General features: G+C 44.1%; 1 protein-coding gene across 1 annotated transcript; it reads right to left on the reverse strand.

Moving 5' to 3' along the window:
- Window positions 1-2,562: 2,562 nt before the first annotated feature.
- PXYLP1 (2-phosphoxylose phosphatase 1) lies at window positions 2,563-18,526 on the reverse strand. The gene is made up of 6 exons (XM_078869618.1): window positions 18,490-18,526; window positions 14,845-15,034; window positions 12,711-12,875; window positions 11,440-11,566; window positions 9,981-10,120; window positions 2,563-9,219 (listed from the first exon to the last, which is right to left on the reverse strand). Exons 2-6 carry the CDS (start codon window positions 14,924-14,926, stop codon window positions 8,195-8,197), a joined length of 1,539 nt encoding a protein of 512 aa, XP_078725744.1. The 5' UTR covers window positions 14,927-15,034; window positions 18,490-18,526; the 3' UTR covers window positions 2,563-8,194.
- Window positions 18,527-22,004: the final 3,478 nt, after the last annotated feature.

Raw genomic sequence — 22,004 nt, forward strand, 5'->3', positions numbered from 1 at the left:
GGAACCACGTGGCGGCGAGGAGGATTTCCCGCGGCTACGTCACGCCGTCGTGGGCGGGGGCCAAGGTTCGCCATTGGTTGAGCGGCGATCACGTGCTCGCGGGGTTTGGCCGGAACGTCACGCGCGGGGGTTCCGTGCGAGTGACGTCACCCGCGCGGGGGTGGGGTGGGGGGTTCAGATTCTTGGGGTTCAATGTTTTTTTTGTTTTGGAGGTCGTTTGGGCCAAGGGTGGGGGAGGATGGGGGGGGGCTCCGGGGGGTGGGGCCTGGAGGGAAGGGCCTGGGGGGAGGGGCCTGGAGAGGGGGGTGGAGAGGGGGGAGGGGCTGGAGAGGGGGGGGCTGGAGAGGGGGGGGGCCTGGAGAGGGGGGGGCTGGAAAGGGGGGGGGGCCTGGAGAGGGGGGGGGCTGGAGAGGGGGGGGGGCGGAGAGGGGGGGGGCCTGGAGAGGGGGGGGGGCCTGGAGAGGGGGGAGGGACTGGAGAGGGGGTGGGCCGGAGAGGGGGGGGGGCCGGAGAGGGGGGGGCCTGGAGAGGGGGGAGAGGCTGGAGAGGGGGGGGGGGCTGGAGAGGGGGCGGGGCCTGGAGAGGGGGGGGGGCCTGGAGAGGGGGGAGGGACTGGAGAGGGGGTGGGCCGGAGAGGGGGGGGGCCGGAGAGGGGGGGGGGGCCTGGAGAGGGGGGAGAGGCTGGAGAGGGGGGGGGCTGGAGAGGGGGCGGGGCCTGGAGAGGGGGGGGCCAGAGAGGGGGGGCTGGAGAGGGGGCAGAGGGGGATGGGGTCACTTTGCAACAAGGTCAGAATCTGAATATTTATCCTGGAGAAATCCGATGAGCTATTAAGCTCTTTTTTTTACTAACGGGCCGTCTTATAAATTACGTCACGTGATTTTGGCTTGAAGTGGAAAGGGCTCGGACATGAGAGTGACACCATGACAGACTTTACCCGATGTGAAATTTGAGATTACAGATTCAGAATATTAACTCGAGGAATCCAATGATCTATGAAACTCCTTTTCACCGATGTCTACACGGGGTAGGGTCAGTGACATCATCGCTGTGCAAGAACTAGCGGAAGATTTAATTTACACGATTGCATCCATAATACAGGTGTTTGCATTTTAACCACGTGTGTGCTACCCCTGTCATCGGAATATGAACTCTGAGCACTGGCGCACCAGCAAAGCCACAGGCTTGCATGACTCAATGTTGGCGTACTGCCCATTCTATAGGTAAAGAACTTGTCTCTATACGATAGGGGTCCTATTTCGATCTAACACGTAGGCTTTCGCGACCAATGGTCACCTTGGTTGTGAGTCCTAGTTCGACTTCAACAAAAAAATAAATGAAGGCGAAATTGCGTATTTGTTATATTCTCCACAACATAAATTATATTGTTGTGTATAGGGAGCGGTAGCCGAGTGTTTAGCGAACCGGGCTACCCGCGTTCGATTCTCGCTCACCGCCAATATTTAGTGACGAGTATCTGAAAGGGTCCTGGATCCTCCACGAGGTGGACTCGGCTTTAAATGAGTACCTGGTTACAGTGTGTAAACATCAGCAATCCGGGAGTACCCACCAGTGGGTCAGTTTAGACGTAGCGAGTGGTGTGAAATTACAATGAGGAATTCTGAATATAACTGCCATATCTGTAAACTACAACAGCCTATATAAAGTACAGAACATGTTCTATTTTGTAACGGGGGTGTTGGTGATGCCCTGCATATAATCATGGTGAGAGCTCGTTGATGTCTTTGTCTTGTTGCAACGACCCGTGCGAAAAAAAGGAATGCAACGCAAAAGTGAACTAAAATGGATAAAACCCCACGTAGATCTAACCTTGCTCTACTTACGAACACTCGACCTACGAACTTTCAGAGATACGAACAAACCTGTCCGTATGTCCAGTTGCCTGTTCGGATCGAGAGTCGTAAGTTCAACCGCCGCGCAATAGATGGCGGTGGTTGCATCTACATCTGCAAACCATGAAGAACCAGTGGCATCTACATTCCTGTGTTTAGTGTGCATGCCGTACATGTTTGGAATCAATAGGAATAAAGTTGGATTTACGAACAAATCTATTTAGGAACAGACCTCTGGAACCTAACTCGTTCGTAAGCAGAGGAGTCCCTGTATTCATGTTGTGCTGACCAGCAATGAGCCATATTGTCAGTTGTGGGCTGTGCAAAAAAAAATCGTGATTGTTCTTAAACGTCGATACATACCCTCCTCCTTCATCACTCCGCACTGACCAAAATGGTTAGGTATGGTAAAAAAAAATTCCCACAACCCACACGGTGCAGAGGCCCTCATCCAACCGTGGAATTACCAAAGGGTTGGCCATGTACACAAGCTTGCCAACAAAATAGCTTGCGGTGAATTATAAAGTAGACACCGCGGCCGGGTAACACATCATAATTGTTTTTTTTTTTAAATGACCACAATTGGACGAAGAGAATATTCTGAAAGAATACTGCGTTGTGCTTCAACGGGACACGTTGCATTTTTGTTACCAATCGCATCCACCTGGTGGCAGCACTGCCACATGCACGAATCACACTCGGAAGGCGCCCGAAAGCAATGGCTTTTATTGCATGAGTTGTGGGACCACGTTTTCTATTGCTACATTTTCACACAATGCATACAGACGAGAGCCACAGCAAACCAAGCAGCGATTAATCAACACAATGTATCGGTGCTAGGAATGGTGAATTACAAGAGCAATACTGGAATGTCCTCACAATACCTCTTTCAATGCTCCCCACACCACACCTCCAATGTTAGCAAATGTAGCCAGCAGCCGTGTATTTTTTTCAGTGACCTTATGGTAGACAGTCAGATCATGTGTATGTTTAAGAAACCACAGTTGCTGGATAAATGTGGGCCTCAAAAAGTCTACTGTGCACCCTTCCAAGCGAGCACTTGTACAGTCTAGCTCTCCGACGTATATTTTGGGTTACGCCATGCATTGTTCGGCATTGTCAGACGTTTCGCTCCCAGGGCCTGAATCGGAAAAAAATTCCAGCAGGTGGTGAAACATCGGGCCACCTTGCCACACAACGCATGGTACAACTAAAAAAAATACAATGGAGAACTATACAGCACAACCGTGAAAACCTCCGTAGCAAATACGATGGCAGGTTGCCTTGAATGAGCCACCCTCAAGGTTATGGATAAGGGAGGATGAGACACCGTGATTTATGTGAACTCATTACAGTAGTCAAGTCAACACAGCAATCAAACATTTCACTATTGGTCAAAATGGATTTAGGCAATGAACACATTACACATTGGGATCGATCCTCAAAGTACTTTACCTACTTCGGTTGTCTGCAAAAGGCTGGTTTGCTGTTACTATTTGTTGACAAAATATGCATGTTCATAACACGGAATTACCATCATAAACAGCACCACTCACAAATGTCACCATTGCAATTACAATAATTAAAGAGAAAAAAGTAATTGAAAGTGGCAAACGTACCATCGGTTAAAGTCTTCCAATATCAAGCTACATTAAGTGGTTATTGGTAAATCAATGTCGATTATATTACTATGCCAGACAGAGCAATGTTGTAATTATTAACAATCAATTACATCATAGGAAATACAGCAAAAACCCGGAAGGTATGTAAAATATAACTTTCTTCTATCATTTGTAAAAAAAAAAACATTACTATTGGTGTCTCAATAGCACTGCTGAAAATTACAGGTCCAACATTTGTTGGACGTTGGCACGATGAAAGAAGAGCTACGTATACTGTTCGTTTTTAAATACATATCAGAATGAAACCCATGGCAAGAAAATAGCGCTGTATTTTTTTCACACTGCATGTGTAGTCCTACATGTGCAGTTTCAAAATAGATCATATTTACTGCACTTAGAAAGAAAACATAAAACACAATGTGAAATGTCTGCTCATTTCATTATATGTTGTGATAAAAAAAATCAAGGTCATTAAATTGATGCTGAGAAAGAAAAACAGGGAATGGTTAAGCATTGTGGTCGATACACCTCATCAGCCTTGAAATAAACAGAGATGAAGTCAATATTAATACAAAAAAACGACGGTTGGTTAATCCGTAAATAGAAGCTTCAATAATTACAGATATTGCACGTCATAATGTGTCAATTTGACAGTTACAGCCGGTTTAAGCCTTTAATAATCACACGTCGACTCCATAGCACACTGTTGATATGAGGAACGGCTAAATGTTGTTGGGCATAGCTCCAAATACTAAAGTATGAATATTCCTGCATGGGGGTATACCAATATGCAGTAGACTGTAAAAGCGAACATGTCAGCCACTTCCTAACGTAGCTCTACATATTTCTCAGTTGTGCACAAGATGGACAAGTTGGTTGCATTATGAAGGCAAATAGCTCACCGATGGTTGTGAATAAAATAAATACAATGGATTACGATGAAAAGCAATAATTAATAAAATAAACAATATTCTTCCAAAATAGCTCACTTTTTGTAGCTATAATTCCTTAGAATATGTAAAGACAAAATAAATTGCACACGTTTCCTCAACACATAATGCGCTTAGAATTGTGTTATGGTATAAATCTTCGTTACTCAGCTTCTTAGCGGGTTTCTTTCTCAGCATCATTCAAGTTACCCCAGAACCTTGCGGAATCCTAACAGATGGGATGAACCAAGCCTATTAAAAAAATCAACAATGCTATCAAAACAAATTATGAACCACTCAATAGAGCACATAAATATACATAGTCTTGTAATTTACGAGACAATGCATATCACATATTTAACTTACACAGGCGCTTAACTTATGACATGCAGATGAAGTTAGGAATGTAAAAAGAACAAAGTTGATTCCTTTAGGTTATGAAGTATGATCATAATAATAGTTTAAACTTGCAACGTGGACAGTTTTTGTTCACCCTTGAAGAGAGAAACCAGACAAGCGGGAAAGACAGCCAGGTGATAAGCCAGTACCAACAATTGCCCAAGCTCTGCGGTAGTCTATATTTAAACCCTTTCCAATTCCCAGACGACTGCAGGTTGCATGGTGCGTCCTGTTCACGGCTGAATCTCGGAATGCGCGAGCGGTTAGCGTTCATTGTATCTAGAGGCACAGCGCTGCTGTTTTGAACGACATTGTACTCTACTCACCGCAGAGGACTGTTTGCGAAACAACCGCACTGTACGACAGCTTGCGCCAAACTGTGCCACGCGCCCTCCCGAATGGCCTTTTCCTTCCGATTCCGTTCAGAATCGCTTCGGGCTCCGTACATAATCGGTAAGACGGGCACGTATGTCATGGAACGGGAAAGGGTTAAGGTGTTATCAGCCAATTACTGAGTATTTACCTACGGCAGGTAACCTGAGCACCCAGAGAAAACCAACGCATGCGAGGGGGAATATATCCCAGATAGGCAGCTTCCAACATCTGTGTAATCCACCAACCCTCGCTTCAAGTGTTGGATTACAGGCCACGTGCATAGCCGCCACTGGCCCAGTGGTGCCAACGATACACAAATGAAATGCAATTGTTGGATTCAATTTGAAGTGTAAAAAAATATTGCACTTTCAAAACTAAACGAAAAATTAAAGGAATGCATCATTCACTTGCATTACACCTGTGGTACCCTGACTGTCAGTCCACGCTTGTTAAAATGTACAGTTCTGGTTAGACGAGCAGCTTTTCAAAAGTCATACCATTAACTCGCTAAATATTAAACTCTCTTTTTACAACACCAGTAGCAAAATATTAGGATCCAATAAAACAAGTATATATCACTCTGCTCATGTCAATCACGAAGATTAAAGAACATACTTAATGCTAGTTTTACATTAAGTGGTTTTAAATAATTCACTGTCTTTCAAAAAAAACACCAAGAACTAAAGCATTTGATTATATGTAAAAAGAAAACAACTGGTGAAAATTCTACTCGATCATTCGTCTATGTCTAATCAATATATATTTAATCCATTCACAATTTGTACAAAAGCACGGGGTTTCTAAGTGCACAAAATCCAGTACTGATGAGTACACTGTGTAAATATTACGATTCGTCACTTTACTTTAGCAAAAAATACCTGTCAAAGCTTTAGCAGAAAAAAACAAGTTTTTGCAACGATGTTACGTCCTTTTATCGGTATCAAAAGTATGCACTCCCAGAAGGCACACTGCCCAATGGGATGTGTAAAAATACTTTTGTTTTACGTGGAAGGAAAGCTTTGGGAAGGAGGCGTAATGTCCCCTTTATGATTTTCTTACATTCTCTAAGATGCTATTGATGATTATAATTTTGCTACGTATTGTATAATTTTGCATGGAATCAGGACCCATATCTAACAGAAAGGTTCCTTGCCTTTAAACACCTGTCAGTTCACCTGCATTGGGTCAAGCAAGCCTCACTGCTAAGACACTGAACGTCAAAATCGGTACTTAGTTTGCCTGTGTTCAACCAAATGCACTGAGAAGGCCATCTGGCTGATAGGATGTGAAAATAATACTTTTATATATTTTTTAACGTAGAGGGGCACATATCGGAAGGAGGCATCTTGTATGTTAATTTTATTATTTTAAGTAAAAATGTAATGTTGACGCAGCCACTCGAAGCACCGCTTAATCTGCTCATGTGCATGGGGCACCTTGAATACACAGCACTCAAGAATGTTACTTTCATTACTTTTGAAAACGAATGTAAACTATAAAATTGAACTGTAAACCTCACACAACAGTGCAAGCCAACCAATGTTGGGCTCCAAGGAATCTCGCAATTGGCCGGAGTCCAACTACGTATCAGTGTCCAATTATGTGCGAGTGTCTAATTATGTGCGAGTCTCCTTGACCGCACAAGCTTCGAGGTTTCAACCAAAAAAGTTTGACTGGTGTCTTGTGAAGAGCCATGTATCATCGAGCAGGACAGCTAATCGATTCGCTTCGTGTATCTTTCGGGTATTTGCGTGTTCCGATTCATTAGTAAGCGGCGAGGCTCAATGTTTCCAGTTTTACCCGTTCTCAACTACAGCTGCCCAGGTCCCTCCTTTGCCAAGTATGCTTGCAACACAATCAACTCGGACAAAGCTGATTGTGTTTTCGTGAAACAATGGCCCAAGCGATATTCCCCAAAAATACTGTGGAATGTTCTGCATCGCGTACAAGAATTCACAAGTGGTTGTGCAAGCCTTATCTGGCAAGAATTATTGTATACAACCTGATCAAAGAGCCCTACCCATTTTCTTTGTGTATGACTGTAGACTATGCCATATAACATAACAAAATGTGACCTTTAAAACACATAGTCAAATATATAACATTCCTTTAAACAAGAAAAAAACCTGCACGCAAAAATGTTACACACACCCTTTACGAAGCTTGAGAGTTCCAAAAATGATTTCACATTTAAACAGTTATGCCGATCCGAAATTGAAAGATGTCACTATGAAGCAAATACTCATTGCATTACCTGCTGCACAGCAATACAAGAGGTTGATAAAGTTATTAAGAGCCCATGGTTGAATTCAATGAATAAGATTCCATTAATACTCGGTAGTCACATAGTTGTCGCATGCTTGTTAGAAGTTGGTTAAGAATATTGAAAGGATGGCTTGAATTTCTTTTACAGTAAACCTGTGTTGTTATTAATGGTAGATGTTTTGTTGGTTTAAACAAATAATGACATGGATGCCTTTTAAAATGCAAATATATAAACGGTAAACACTCTAGACACCAGTAAAGGAAAGACACTGGTAATAAACTCGCTTTTGCTGCACTAATGAGCACATTACCAATACCACGCTGGATTTACTGTTTGTACACTACACATTAACACTGGATGTTTATGGGCATATTATGTGATTTTTAACTGTGTATTATTTTTAAAGATGGTTTAGGAGATTTAAAGCCACGTTATAAATATCAGTGGCATGTGGACTTTTTTTTCCAGCTAACACAAGACTTAATAATCAAGTTGGGAAGGTATGTCACATGGGTGGTCTTTTTGATAATAATAACAACCAGTTTATACCTTTCCGGATAATTCTGATCCATTTTTTTAGGCAAAACTATTAAAATAAACCATTTTTATTTTTTCACTTACAATGTGGACGTTTATATTGAACAGGACAAAATTACCACATCTCATTTACACATCCAATGCACAATATACCTGACAAATTACTGAGTAAACCAACATTCAGTGAGGAATGCTTGCTCGCAATAGTAATTGGACTACATGTCGGCATCTGGCTGTGGAATGTGGTGGCAGGCTTCATAATAGCTTGTGCTATTGAAGGGCGCAAACATATCTCTTGACACAAAGTCGAGGAATTTCTGAAACGGGCACAGCAGCGATCCGGTGCCGCGCTTCCAGTCGTGATTCTGGCAGAATGCGGTCTTAAAGGTGACATCCTCGCCGTTGTACAGCACGCGGATGAAGTGCCCTCCGACATCCGCTCCGCCAGCCAACCTGCCCTTGTCTTCTTTCCTCCAGAGCTCAAACACGAGGCGTGCCGCGTACCGAGGGAATCGAGCGCCGGTGAGTCCGAGCGCGCTTAGGGCGGGCTCCAGCGTGACGTCGTGCGCCGAGTAGAGGGCGAGTCTCTCCGCAGGCTTGCCGGCAGCCACCGCCCCGAGCCGCTGCGCCGTGCGGTTGAGGAACGGGTGCATCACGAGCAGCGCGAAGCGCCGGAAGAGCCCGGCCTCCTTGCGCTCCTTCTCGTCCACCAACTGCTGGGCGCGCAGCGTGCGGAAGTGCTGCTCGGACACGCAGCCGGAACGCTGGGGCGGGAGCGGCGGCGGCGAGGACAACGACGATGCGCAGGGGAACGGTACGCCGTGGCAGAAGTGGGCCAGCAGCGGGTCGACGGGTACCGCGGCGCGCAGCCTGGCCGGCGGCACGTCCAGCGCCGAGGCCATGTCCCGGAAGGCACGCGCCAGCTGCGGGTCGCGAGATCGCGCTCGGGACTGCCGCCGCTGGTCCAGCTCCTGGAAGGCGCTGCGGGCGGGGCACTCGCACGCCGCGTAGCAGTAGGAGGCCGAGGGCTGGTGATGCACGCGCAGGCGCGACCAGTCGAAGGCGGGCCGCAGGCCGTACAGCAGGGCCAGCGCGCTCTGCAGAGTGCGTGCGCGGCCCGTCGACTCGACATACGCGGCGCGCACGCGCTCCGCCTCGGACTCGTGTTTGAGGAGCAGGCCGTGAAGGTCTGAGTAGGTCTGCCGCAGGTGCTGGCCAATCATCAGGTGCTGAACCACACCTGCGAGAACGGGAATCGATCAGTATCATCGCGTTGCCGTGTTGTTTTGTCCAAGCAATAGACCGTAGTGAGAGCTCACGATAGGAAGATAGGCACTGCTCCACAAATGGAAGGTTGTAATTTGAAATGCTTACTCAGTCTTTCATTCCTTTGGAGTAGGTATAATTGATTACCAATTAGTGGGAAGCCAACATGTATTCAAGGTTTCCAACCGAGGCTGAAAACGTGAATGATGTATTAGCTCTGTTCGTCTGCCTAAAACTAAAATTATCCAATATCAACAAACCCTCGTATAAAGTGGTGTTGCTGTTAAAGATTATCCCCCTTTGGAAAAATAGGCAAAAGTGATATAAAAATTGGTCAAAACCCGGACACAAAGCACCTGCAGTAAAAGGATTCACAGTGCCAACAACACTTTGCAGGTGGAGACCTCAGCACTTCCCATTTACCTCCCCTCCCGATTACGTCATTCGGTATGACATTATCGCAAATTAAATACTTGTGAGGATAAAACACATTTTGGTAAATGTTACACGATCGATGCAAGCATGTGCATTATTTTTCTCCATTGTTTTCTTACGGTTAATCCTTGCGCCCTGCCATAAGATTGTGGGATTTCAAACGATGGGCTCAGGGCTGCAAACGGGAGAAGCACGCATTGGCCAAATATAATTTGAGATGAAAAGTCAATTACATATATAATCCATGGATTCCCTCCAGCTCGGCCCACAATGGGTGAGGATGTGATAAGCGCGACGGACCTGTCTGTGTGAGTTGACCCATCTCACAGCGGGGGTGGCTGGGCAGCAGTGGGAACCCTGCCAAAGGCCCGTCAAAGCGGCCTTCACGGGCTTGTGCCATGTGAGCCACAAATCCCTCCAGCGCCCGATGAAAGGGTGCCCTGCAGAACGTGGAGAGGAAATGCAACCATCAGGGATCATGCGAATCGATTTGGTGGAGCGGGGCGATTGCGTTTAGGTGTAATATTGAAATGAATGAGGCAGTGGCACTTAGAACAAAAAACATTAAACGGCTTTTTACAAGGCGAAAATATTTTTTCGTTGTGTTATTTGTATGGTTTTAACTTTTCCTTTGGCAAATTATTTATCCTTTGTGAATCTCTCGTGGCATTTAACTGGCCATTATTGGAGTCCGTAATCCCTTTTCATATATATTTCAGGTGACAAACATAAACTGTGCAATAAATGATCCAATATCTACAATATATATTTCATAGGTGCATTGCCTATGAAAGTTATTAGTCAGCATTGAAAAATTGGCACAATCATCTGAATTGTTGATTTGAGTTGCAATTTAATTTAAGAAAAAATGTTCTCTTACGTTTACACTCTATTTTGTTATTTGCTGTCTTTTTTGTTCCAATAACCTACATGTACCCTTTTCATATAATCTGCGTGGTTTGTAAAGAATAATTCTCACACGCATAATACGATGGATATTTCATCAGTCTAATAATGAAACATAATCGATTAATCACTACAAACCCCACCTGTTGGTAATGATTTCCTTCACTACATAACAAACTCACAAATGTATATTGCAAGGTGGCCGTTTTTTTCATGACGTTACATTTTACACATTACAAGCAGCAGATGGTAGTTCAGAAAAAATGCATTTTTGTACTATATATCTATGCTCCTGCATCTATAATCCCCACCTTCACTAATCTGTACTAACCAAGTCAGTAAAGTATGGTCAAATAACCCCGATGACCTGCACACTGTAGCGAGACTTCAATCCAGCAGTGAATTGTCAAAGGGCTCTCCTTGTCCATATTCTTTTTCATAAAAATAGAGCGGATTTACAAATGCACATGATATTAGGATTACACAATTTATGTTCACTGCAATAAAACCAATTAAGCAAAACGATGCCTGCAACATACATGCACTTGAAGAGCTGCAGCACGGTGATGTATTGCGAAATATCAAAATTAGCATCGCCACTTGTGTTCAATGAGTGTGTGTAGTTATTATACTTTACACTGACAACCAATGCAAAGGCTGAACAACTGCCTCCCGCTTTCTGTCATGATTTCACAATGACAATGTGCTAACGTGATGCCATAATGCCACAAGGACCCAATCCATGGAATACGTGAATGGTGAAGCTTTTCCGCACAAATTGTACTATAAAGTAGGGTGTGAATAGGTTCTGTTATCGCACGACTTAATCACTTATGCAACTTTTCATTTGCACCTATCAGTCCTGATATTGCAGTCGATGTTTAAGGCGGCTGCGTTAGGGATGGCGTAGAGTGGGTAGCGGTCTCCGTGTCGTATCATGATGTGAGCTGCTTCCAGTTTGAATCCTACAGGGGCGTGACCTAAAAAGGGAACACAACAATAGCAATGTTAATTACAAAATGTATTTGTCCATGGACTTACTAGCCTTCCACACGCATGCTAACCAGCAGCACCTGCCTAGCCGCAGAAACTGTGGACTGGCTTCACCCTTCTGGAGTCTACCAGCAGAGGCAGGTGGATCAAACAAACAGCGCTGCATTGCCAGATATACCATTGACAAATGGGCCTCATCCACACCACATGGGTCGTTAGCACAAAAAACAAGACATGTAAAAAAAACTCAATACGCACTCTTTGTCAAGCGGTGTGGGGGGGGAGGGGCACTTGCCGACGGCATCTGGTAAACCAGCAGCAGTGTTTGTTTGGTGTGCCTGGCTATGGCGGTGGGCCCCCCGGAGGCCATACTCAGTCCCAACATTTGCACATGCTTGGGCAGGTGCTGATTAGTATCAATGTCACTTGACACACTGGACACCCTTTCAAATGAGCTGCTGCATCAAGGGATTATCCAGGTAAAAAAAAAATCCTAAATAAAAGGTAAAAAGAAGTGGTCTGGAAAGCCAGTGGGACTGAAACACATTTTATATTTATTTGGAGATACAGAGCAACTGTGTATTTTATTGCACAAAATGATCCACTGCAGGGCTCAATGAGGTTTTGTACTAAATTATTTTAATACCTGGTTTGTGTATCTATAACATTTTTCTTTTGCACGTAAAAACTCTGCACTGAAAACCATTAAATGAATTAATCTGTGAATAGAATAAGTCAATTAATATTTTTATAACCACGATAAGGTATGGATTTGAATTTAGCACATGGAGTATTAACGGTAAATTTACATTACTTACAACACAACCATCTGCATTGTGATCGTAAACACTAAACAAAATGCAACAGCTCGGTTTCCAGTTTTTTTCATGACCAAGCAGAGTTATGGATGAGCTCTGTGATGTGTTTGCGGGTTGTACTGCGTGTACAATAAAAAAAACACATCAGCTCTTCAACAAGCTCCACAGAAGCTCCTGGCACGTGGAGAGGAGATGTCGGACATCGTGAACAACACGTGGTACAACCTCAAAACGCATCGGACGGCTGTAGAACACAATCGCGAAAACCTACGCAGCAGTATAGAATTACTCCTGCGCAAAGACAGGATCGTACCCTCAAGTCCCTGCACGCTGCCGTTGGGCCGGTTACAGTAGTACACAGACTCCGTGATGGGGTCGAGAGCCTGCGGAGCTTTGAGCAAGCCATCTATCAGCACCCGCTTGCGAGGCTTGGCCTCTTCTTCCCCGTAGAACCCCACGGGCAGGGGAATGAGCCGAACTGGGAAAGAAAAGAAACATACAGCTGTGATGATTTCGACACCTGCCTTGCCCCTTTCACAAGTCCTGTCACTCATTATTGTGTGTTGTGGTAGCAAAAATTATGAGCATTCATTAAGTTGCACCGAGTCGTGATTAAAAACAACACGCAAAAATAACATGCTCACAGGTAATTAACCGTACGAACACAATTAGTTTAACCTCAATACAACGGTGTAAATATAGAATACAAATACAACAGTAGGCCTAAATTTCATATCTAATCTAGCATAAACTGTCCAAAACAGAGAGCATGAAAAAAACTGAAAACAAAGAAAAATTACATGTCCTATTTAAGGCACTCAATTTTACTATGAATCATCAATATGTTCTATTCAAGGCAAGCTCACAACAAGAAACTAGCCAATGGCATGACACGAATTCTATGGCAACCAACTGCTATTAGCTGTAATGTAGCAACATGGGTGGGCTTTGACTATTATTTTAGGGTAGCATGGGCAATCTGAGAGATGGAATGAGTAAAGAGCTCTTGGGTTCTCATATGTAAGAACCATACCATTTTTCATTCATGCAAACGTAATCCTGGTTGTAAATGCGTCACCCACCATGAATCACAAGTGCAGCTGTGTGAATATGCATTCTGAGTACTAATTAGCCAAGGACTGGATTGATTTCCAAGTGAAAATAAATCCAATAAAGGCTCACTTTGGTCATACCGAAAAAAAAGCCATTAAGAATCTAAAAATGAAATAGAAAGAGCAACAGAGCCCAGAAATCCTACACACTGCATACATTTACCGGAATGTGTGCACTCTGCCAAATGTTCGTTTCAGCCTTTTCTGAAATGGAATGATCCGCAGTGAAAATGTAACAGCTGTGTTCCCACCCTTAGGTACTACTAAATTCAGGGTGTGGTATGCTTGCAGAAAAATGCACAGGTGCAGAGGCAATGTAGCCACTGGAAAATGTTTGGGAGTAGCAATTGGCCCCGAGGAAATCAACACAGTGACAGCCTTTCTCTGCAGCACAGCTATTCTATTAAGACTAGATTTACTGACTGCACCTTAAAAGGTCAATATACTGTGGCGTGTGTGGGTGACTAAAAAGCACGGATTGTATGCAGTGTATGGGGTCAGTTCCAACTTCATTAGAAAATGTTTGAACATTTAAATATTCAATATTGTATGAGAGGGTGCGACAATCAAAATTAACCTGCATCCCATCCAACTCAAACCACAATTTCCCCCCACATTGATGATCACCAACGACTGCACAAAATAATAAAAAAGATGTGGTCGTGTTCAATTAAATTCAGATGTCCTCAAAGCTTTACGTAATTCCCAGTATACAGACAAAGTGTGCATTTGTCTAAACAACGTGAAACAAATTATTTGGTTAAACTGCATTGGCAGTGGTGCACGGGCACAAACAACAAAGAGCTCAACACATTTGTCAATGACACAACCTTAAAAGGAAAAATATATAACAGGCAATGTTTTGGCCAATGGCTCTTCTTCATGGCACATTATCTATTTCAAGTTATTTTACTGTGAAGGACCATTGCCAGAAATGGCACCTATTATATTTTCCTTTAACTGCAGTGTTATTGACGAATATGTTAAACGACAAGAAGAATACAGTCTTGTGGTTGCAGTAAGAAATCTCCAAGATGCATTTTTGGGTTTTGCCGGGGGCAATTCGGCACGATGCCCGACGTTTTACTGCAAGTGGTGGGAGCTAACAGTCACCCCGAACAACACGCGGTCCAACCTGAAAACACTTCGGACAGCTATACAACACAACCGCATTAACCAACACAGTGGTAAGAAAGGCCAACAATAGAAACACCAGGCACATGACACATTTTTTTATTTTATTGTAGACGGTTCTGTAACCGACTAATTAATATTTAACCTTGTGCCTTGACACCAACTGCGATACAATTCAATGTGAAAAATGACGATGCTCACAGAATTGCAGGCTCAGGCTGATGACAGCCAACAGGGCGGCGAGACCCAGCAGCAGAACAAAGCGGTTCTGGAAGGTCATCATGGGGCAGGTTGTGCAGGCAAAGGGAGCAGCTTCTTCACTCCCACAGCAGCAGCACAGACCAACTCCTCATCCCAGAAGCGCAGTGCACTCGGCCAGCCTTGTCGATCCCTGCAAAATACATTTAATACTCATACTTAATAACCTATGGGTAGTCCTCCCACCTCTTACAAAACGTCTGGCCAGTATGGATGAGGAGGCCAACTATCCTCTAGTGGGGGCCATTCCGTTAGCCGCGGCATGAGCAAGAAATTGCAGGGCTGCACCTTTATACTTTTTTAGCTTTGCTTTATAACCATAATTCACGCAATCTCATCACATCTCGGAAGGTATGCAGGGTTGGGCCAAGATAGTGCTTGGATGAACGACGACCATGAATAAAAGACGTTATGGGTTATGGCAGGAATACGTGTTAGGCAGTAGGGGGTATTGCAGGAAAATAATGTGTTGTACTGCACTATACTCCCACTTCTTTGCTCCTCGCCTTCACCAATCCACACAGACAAGCGTGGTGAAGTATGGTCAAACAACCCCACAACACTCACGGTGTGGGGAGGCCCTCATCCAGCAGTGGTTTAACAAAAGGACTTTACACATACGCACGCATGTATGTATGTTTAAACTCTTGGGTACCGTACAGACTGATTCTTCAAAAAAACTACATGATGTACACATTTGAGCTGTTTAATACGAATTTACTGTAATATTAATTCATAAAGTACACATTGTATATATTTTCTTCAAATCTGAATCTTGTGAATAAATATTTTAAGCTGTACCTTGGCATTAAATGGAATTGTCAAGTCATTATTGGATTATGTTGCATTTTATTGAACGTGTACACGATCACTGATGCTGTACTTGTTTTAGTATCCCTTGAAATATATGTTGGTCTCATTGGGCTCTCACCTGGTTATAATGCTCGGTTGTCTGTCACAAGAATACACCCACCAAAATCAGCGAATGTGCGCGGACATGTAAATGATATGGCATAGTTGACGAATTTAATTATACCGATGACTTAGAAGATTAGGAAACTAAATTTGCATCTACTGTATATGGTTGTCTATACATGGCACTAGTAAAATGTACAGTCCTGCAATTGGTTTGTATGTATTTACGCTGAACTTATTTCGCACAGTACGTAGACACCGTGCCATTGCGAGCGAGTGGGCCTCCGAGACTACAGGTTGCTCAAGAGAACTCGAGTGGATGCTTGGTCTCTTCTTCCATGCTGGTCAGACATCCTGGAAGAGGTGGGATTGCCCGCGTTTTACCGAACCTGTCCATCAACTAAAAGTGGCATTTCCATTTATGCTAGGAAACATAACCATTGCGTCAACTGCCACGCTGTGAGATCGTATCAAACCGGTCGACCTTTGTGGATCACAAGTCCAGTGGGATAACCATTATACCACATCAACATGGCAGAGTCTATGCGAATAACTCGAAAAATCTGAAATGAACTACATTATAGAATGCGCGCCTCCAAATATGACGGTTCTTGAGATTGATTTGTTTCTTATATAAGGTAAGGTTACCCTAAAAGTTATAAACTGCTTAGAATATCATTGTAAACACTTAAGCATAATGAAATATTGGATAGAATCATCTCCGATTCATTAATTATCCCCATTCATTCGCGTAGAAATGTAATGTGGGAAGCAGTAGTGTAGCGGTTAGCGCGCTGCGCTACGAACCCAGCGACCCGAGTTAGATTCCCGCTCACGGCCAACACCAGTGGCGATTATATGAACTGGTCCTGGGCCTCCCCTAGGTCGACTCTGCCTCAAACAAGTACACGGTGCAGTGTGTACACATTTCCACTGGGGAGATAAAGCCGGCCGGCCGGGCGTCGTGTTGACCACCCACTCGGGCTGAACGATTAATCGATTTCAAATCGAAATCGCGATTTGAAACAATGCGATTAGCAAATCGCAAAGGCTACGATTTTTTTCTTTTTGAAAAGTCCTATTACTTGCGTATTGGAATTGTTTTATTTTTATTATAACTTTTTTAAATTTAACTTAACAATTGTTTTATGTTTGATTGTTCTATTTCAATTAAAACATTTTAATAAATACATGTTGGAAGCAATTCATATATTTTAAGTTATCATCCTTGCATTAGAATATACAGCAGTTCATATTTTGATTGTATCATGTGGTTATGCTCCACCACATGTTTTAAATCTATTACACAGTGAATAATTGAACTGAAACTTGACTTGAACAAATTTAATCGCAAATCAAATCGCAATATCTGTCAACTAGATATTTTCCCGAATCGTTCAGCCCAACCACCCACCCCTTTCGTGTGCCGTGTCGGCCTTCATAGGTGCACAACAGCACTTGCCCCAACAGTCTGTTACAGGCTATGCAGGGGATCTTTGTCAACCATTCACATGGAGGTTGACCATGAATTGCATTCAGCCACATGTCGCTGAGCTGGATGAAGTACAGTACTGCACAGTAATTACAGCACATGCTAAAATGATTCGTGATGCAGTACATTAGACTACTGCACTGCAACAATACACTCACGAATATCCGAAAGCTGCCTTGAAGCACTTTCAAGGATGTTGATAACCGTGCGCTATAATCACTAAAACACACAGCCAGTCATTCAGGGCACGCGCTTTCCCTTTTTACATTACGAATGGGTAGTCATAATCCAAGATTAATAAAAAAAAGCCACGTGTGTTCTGTCGAGGAAATGCACGACTGAGCACGACTCACACGCGTGTCGTCGATACGCCTACTACCGCATTAGAAACACATGCACACGTTCAGCCCTTTCGTCAATCCACTGCTGGATGACAGGCTCCCACTCTCTCTCTTCGCGAGGGTTGTGGAAATTATTTGACTCGACTTCACCAGGCCGACGAGTGTCTTGAAAATGCATCTGTACGGCAGTACTGTCCGGCTGCACAGTGCCGCATTATTCATCTTTCACGCGCCTCTCACCGTGGCAGAAGCAACTTGCTTAACGAAATACGCTTTTTTTACAAGCGCATACCCTTTTTGTGAAACAATTATACAACCCAACCCGAAGAAATCCCGAATATACAAATCTTAGCAATCTAAACGGGTGTTAACTTTATACAAAATCCGTGTATAGTGCACGTACTTATATAAATATATTATCACCTTATGTCCAAACCTTTACAATAATATGTATCTCCAGGTCATAGTTCCTTTTCGCTCGTGCATTTGAGCAATATCGCGATTATGTCATGATTCTACCTACGTGACTTTACCGAAAGAACCAAAGAGTATGGTTCTCTAGTTTATTTGAGCCCCGTAGCTTCAAGCCGCCGCGGCCTACAATTCTGACCGCAAAAGGTTTCCGGCGAATATTTCCAAGCAACAGACCCCCTTCCGCAGCGGCGCGCAACACTCAAAAAATATTAATCTCAAGATTTTAAAAAATTTAAACCAGCAAACGTCTCCGCCAACACGTACGCATAACAGTAAACGCTGCACGCGCATTTGTATAACGCGTTGAAACGATCACAATAATTCACATTTTACAAAAACCGCGCTTAATGCGAACGGCAACCTCACCATGTAACCGCTTGGTTGTTGATTGCAGGGATCCGGTTCCTAGGTGAAGACTCCCGGGGCGGGTGGGGGCCGCTGGGGTTGGAACCGGATCCCGCCACTTGGAATGCATTGTCATCAAATTGGTATCGAATAACAAAGGGAGTGGGGACACGTGGGGACATCTATTGTTATGGAAGGATGTTGGTAGCTGTTCTGCATAGCTGTCAACCCATGCGGTTTAACCCCGTATTCTTGTACAGTACAGGGGAAATTGTCTCTTACAGCCGTTTCAATAACAACAAAAATGTGTGTCTCTTTGTTTGTGTTTCTCCCTTGTGAGATGGTAGTTTGTAGGATGAACGTAGGATGAACGTTGAGGTTTATAAGGGCACAGGGTGGACAATAAGGCCTGCATTGGTCTGCAATAAGGGAGGCACTGCTAAGGGGTTGACAGGTATTATTATAGACAGAGACCCATAGAGATCCATAGAGACCCATATATAGAGACCCATATATAGAGACCCATATATAGAGACCCATATATAGAGACCCATATATAGAGACCCATATATAGAGACCCATAGAGATACATCGATATAGCATACCTATCAACCCGTACGGTTTACCCCGTATTCTTGCACAAGAGAAATTGAGTCTTCAGGTCCATGCGGCGTACAGCCGCTTCAATATGGCAACATCAACAGAAAATTGTGTCTACTTGTTTGCGTTTCACCCTTGTGATTGGACTTTGTAGGATGAACGTTGGGATTTATAAGGGCACGGGGTGACCAATAAGGTTTGAATTGGTCTGTAATAAGGGAGGCACTAATAAGGGGTTGACAGTTATGGGCTATGTGGGAAGACAGGTATATATACACAAACAGGTATTTACTTGAAAAACTTAACGACAGTGGCTTCAAAGAACAAAATAAATCACAGGACAGACAAAGAGTTGATATCAGGTGAAGTATTACTGGTAGAAACCTCCTGGTTACACCAGCCCACGGGATTATTGTGTCCGTCGTGCAGGGAGGGGCTGGGTGGGTAGGGAGGGGCTGGGTGGGCAGGGGAGGGTGGGGAGGGGCTGGGTGGGGAGGGTGGGGCTGGGTGGGGAGGGTTGGGCTGGGTAGGGGTTGGGAGGGGTGGAGCTGGGTGGGGAGGAGCTGGTCACCCCGTGGTGCCCTTATAAAACTCAACGTTTAACCTACCCACGCCGGATTGTGCCCACCCTCACAGTCAGGCATATTTGCGGAATACACCACGCCGCCGTTGACCCTGGCCATTGACCGAGCAACCCAACGTTCCTACCAGCTCCCTCCGCAGGAATGTGTTTAAATGTGTAGTGTCCTCGTCCTTCCTCGAGGCACGTACATGCGTGTGGCATGCCTCGCGCACACAATCAGTCGGAGACGAGGTAGTCGCAGGAGGCACCGTCTCTCTTTATTATCTTTCGTTCACACCACCAACTCCGGCCTCCTCTCTCACGACCACGCTGCCGCACGGCCCAGACACGACCCTGTCCACGTTGCACCGACGGCGTCGACCGAGACAGCCAACCGCTGTCCGGCCGCGCAATGATCGGGCGAAGGCAGCGTCGACGACGAGCCGAGTCCACTCCCAGAACCGGCAGCCCGAAGCTCTCGCTCTCCGCTGCTTTTAATCCCCTCGGCGCGGCTTGGCTCCGCCCTAGCCGCGCCTCCCTTCTCGAACCCACCAGATGGTCCCATGGGCCTCCCCACGTGGTCTACCTTGACCCTTGCCCCAGTTCCTCTGCCCTGCCGGGCACACACACCGTGTATAGGCACGTGCGCTAAGTGTCCACCGCAGTTGCTGCTGCTGAACAGCAGTCGACGCTGTGTCACTACAAATGTATGCATTCACATCCTGATGTCTGGTGCAAGTTCAAGGTTGAATGTTATCCTTTAACAAGCAGTGGAAAGAGTGGTTGTGTAATATGTACAGAAATATATTTACGTGAAGAATTCAAGACATTGGTCCTAGCACTGGCTTAAAATATATTTATCATAGGTGACAGAGGCCAGACACAAATAGAGAGCACACACGTTGGAGTATTTCAATGAATGAATGAATGTATGTCCTGATGGTTGGTGGAAATTTAAGGTATTACCTTATCCTTTAACAATTAGTGGACAGAGGAGTTATGTAATATGTACAGGAATATGAATGAATATGGACAGAGTATAGTTATATAATATGTACAGGAACATTATATGAATACGTACAGCAAGGCCGTAGCCATGGAGTCAACACTGGGGGGGGACCAAATCCTCTAGGGCAGGGGTCGGCAACCAAAATAACAAGAAGAGCCATTTCTTTCCAATTCGGTACAAAATGCAGTATTTCAAGAGCCGCAATGCATCTATGTACATACGTACATATCGTCAAGAAGCAGCCCGTAAAGAGCCGCATGCGGCTCCGGAGCCGTAGGTTGCCGACCCCTGCTCTAGGGGGTCTGAGGTCCCCCCCCAGAAAAAAAACCTAAATTTTAAAACTCATTTCCTGCCATTTCCTGCCTAAAATATATGTTAAAAAATCACTAAACACATGGGATGGACTTTTGTTTTGTTACAATAATGTCTAAGAGTGTATTGTATTACATTGCTCTGTTTTTTCTTTTCTACATTTTCTTTCATTGTATATAATGGCAGAGAACATAAATCTATGCATTGTTATATGAAGACAAGTCCAAATATTGCGACCAAGGTTTAGCAAATTGTTGTTTTTATTTACATAGCATCGCAATTATTATTTTTACAAATATTTTTTATAGAAGTATATTGGGGGGGGGGGACATTTTGAGCATATATACTACAACAAATCTGAAACAATTCCTCTGAGTGTTCATTGATATGCGTATGTTTTAAAGGAAAACAATATTAAAGAAAGGACAGTTAATTCCATGATACTAATAACGTATCGCCCTTTCCCAATCCACTTCCCCTACTTCATTCATCATTGGGTTGTTTCACCAGAATTCACCACGATGGTGAGTACATGTTGGTGCGGGTTCATCGTCTGGTGACGTTTCCAGGACTGGTTCTGGTATAACTTACAAATGAGGCCAGCTATGGCTGGGAATCGAACCCAGGACACTTAAGGCCTAAAGCACAGTATACTAAAAACTAAGCAACCTTATATCCTGACAGTTGTTAACGTTATACAATTTATTTAAATCTATCAGATATCCTTTATTTAATACCGCTTGAAAAGACGGACATATATACCCCTATTTAATGCAATCAGACCTATTGTGTTTATATTACATCAGTAAGATAAAAATACGAGGACATCAATGTGCTTAATTTAGCCAGACAACAGTCTGTCGTTGCAATGTTTTGTCGAAAGGCAGCAGGCAAGTGCCACATTCACAAAGGCAAATCATTGCATTTTTTCAGTCAAATAAAAATTCGAATTTCTGCAATAAACGTCAAAGTAATTTCACACACAAAACACACACCCAACAACCGAAACAACCACACCAACGATATACCATACCATGCTGTGCTCTGGTCTTC

Source organism: Lampetra fluviatilis, chromosome 28, assembly GCF_964198595.1.
Source record: "Lampetra fluviatilis chromosome 28, kcLamFluv1.1, whole genome shotgun sequence".
Classification (NCBI taxonomy): domain Eukaryota; kingdom Metazoa; phylum Chordata; class Hyperoartia; order Petromyzontiformes; family Petromyzontidae; genus Lampetra; species Lampetra fluviatilis.

What these genes read in the sequence shown, in the direction of transcription:
- PXYLP1 (XM_078869618.1), bottom strand. Translation starts at nt 14,926, where the DNA reads ATGATGACCTTCCAGAACCGCTTTGTTCTGCTGCTGGGTCTCGCCGCC. An exon ending in CAGCCTGAGCCTGCAATTCT is followed by an intron (nt 12,876 to 14,844) that starts GTGAGCATCGTC and finishes TTTCTTTCCCAG; the next exon opens with TTCGGCTCATTCCCCTGCCC. An exon ending in TGCAATATCAGGACTGATAG is followed by an intron (nt 10,121 to 11,439) that starts GTGCAAATGAAA and finishes CACGTTCTGCAG; the next exon opens with GGCACCCTTTCATCGGGCGC.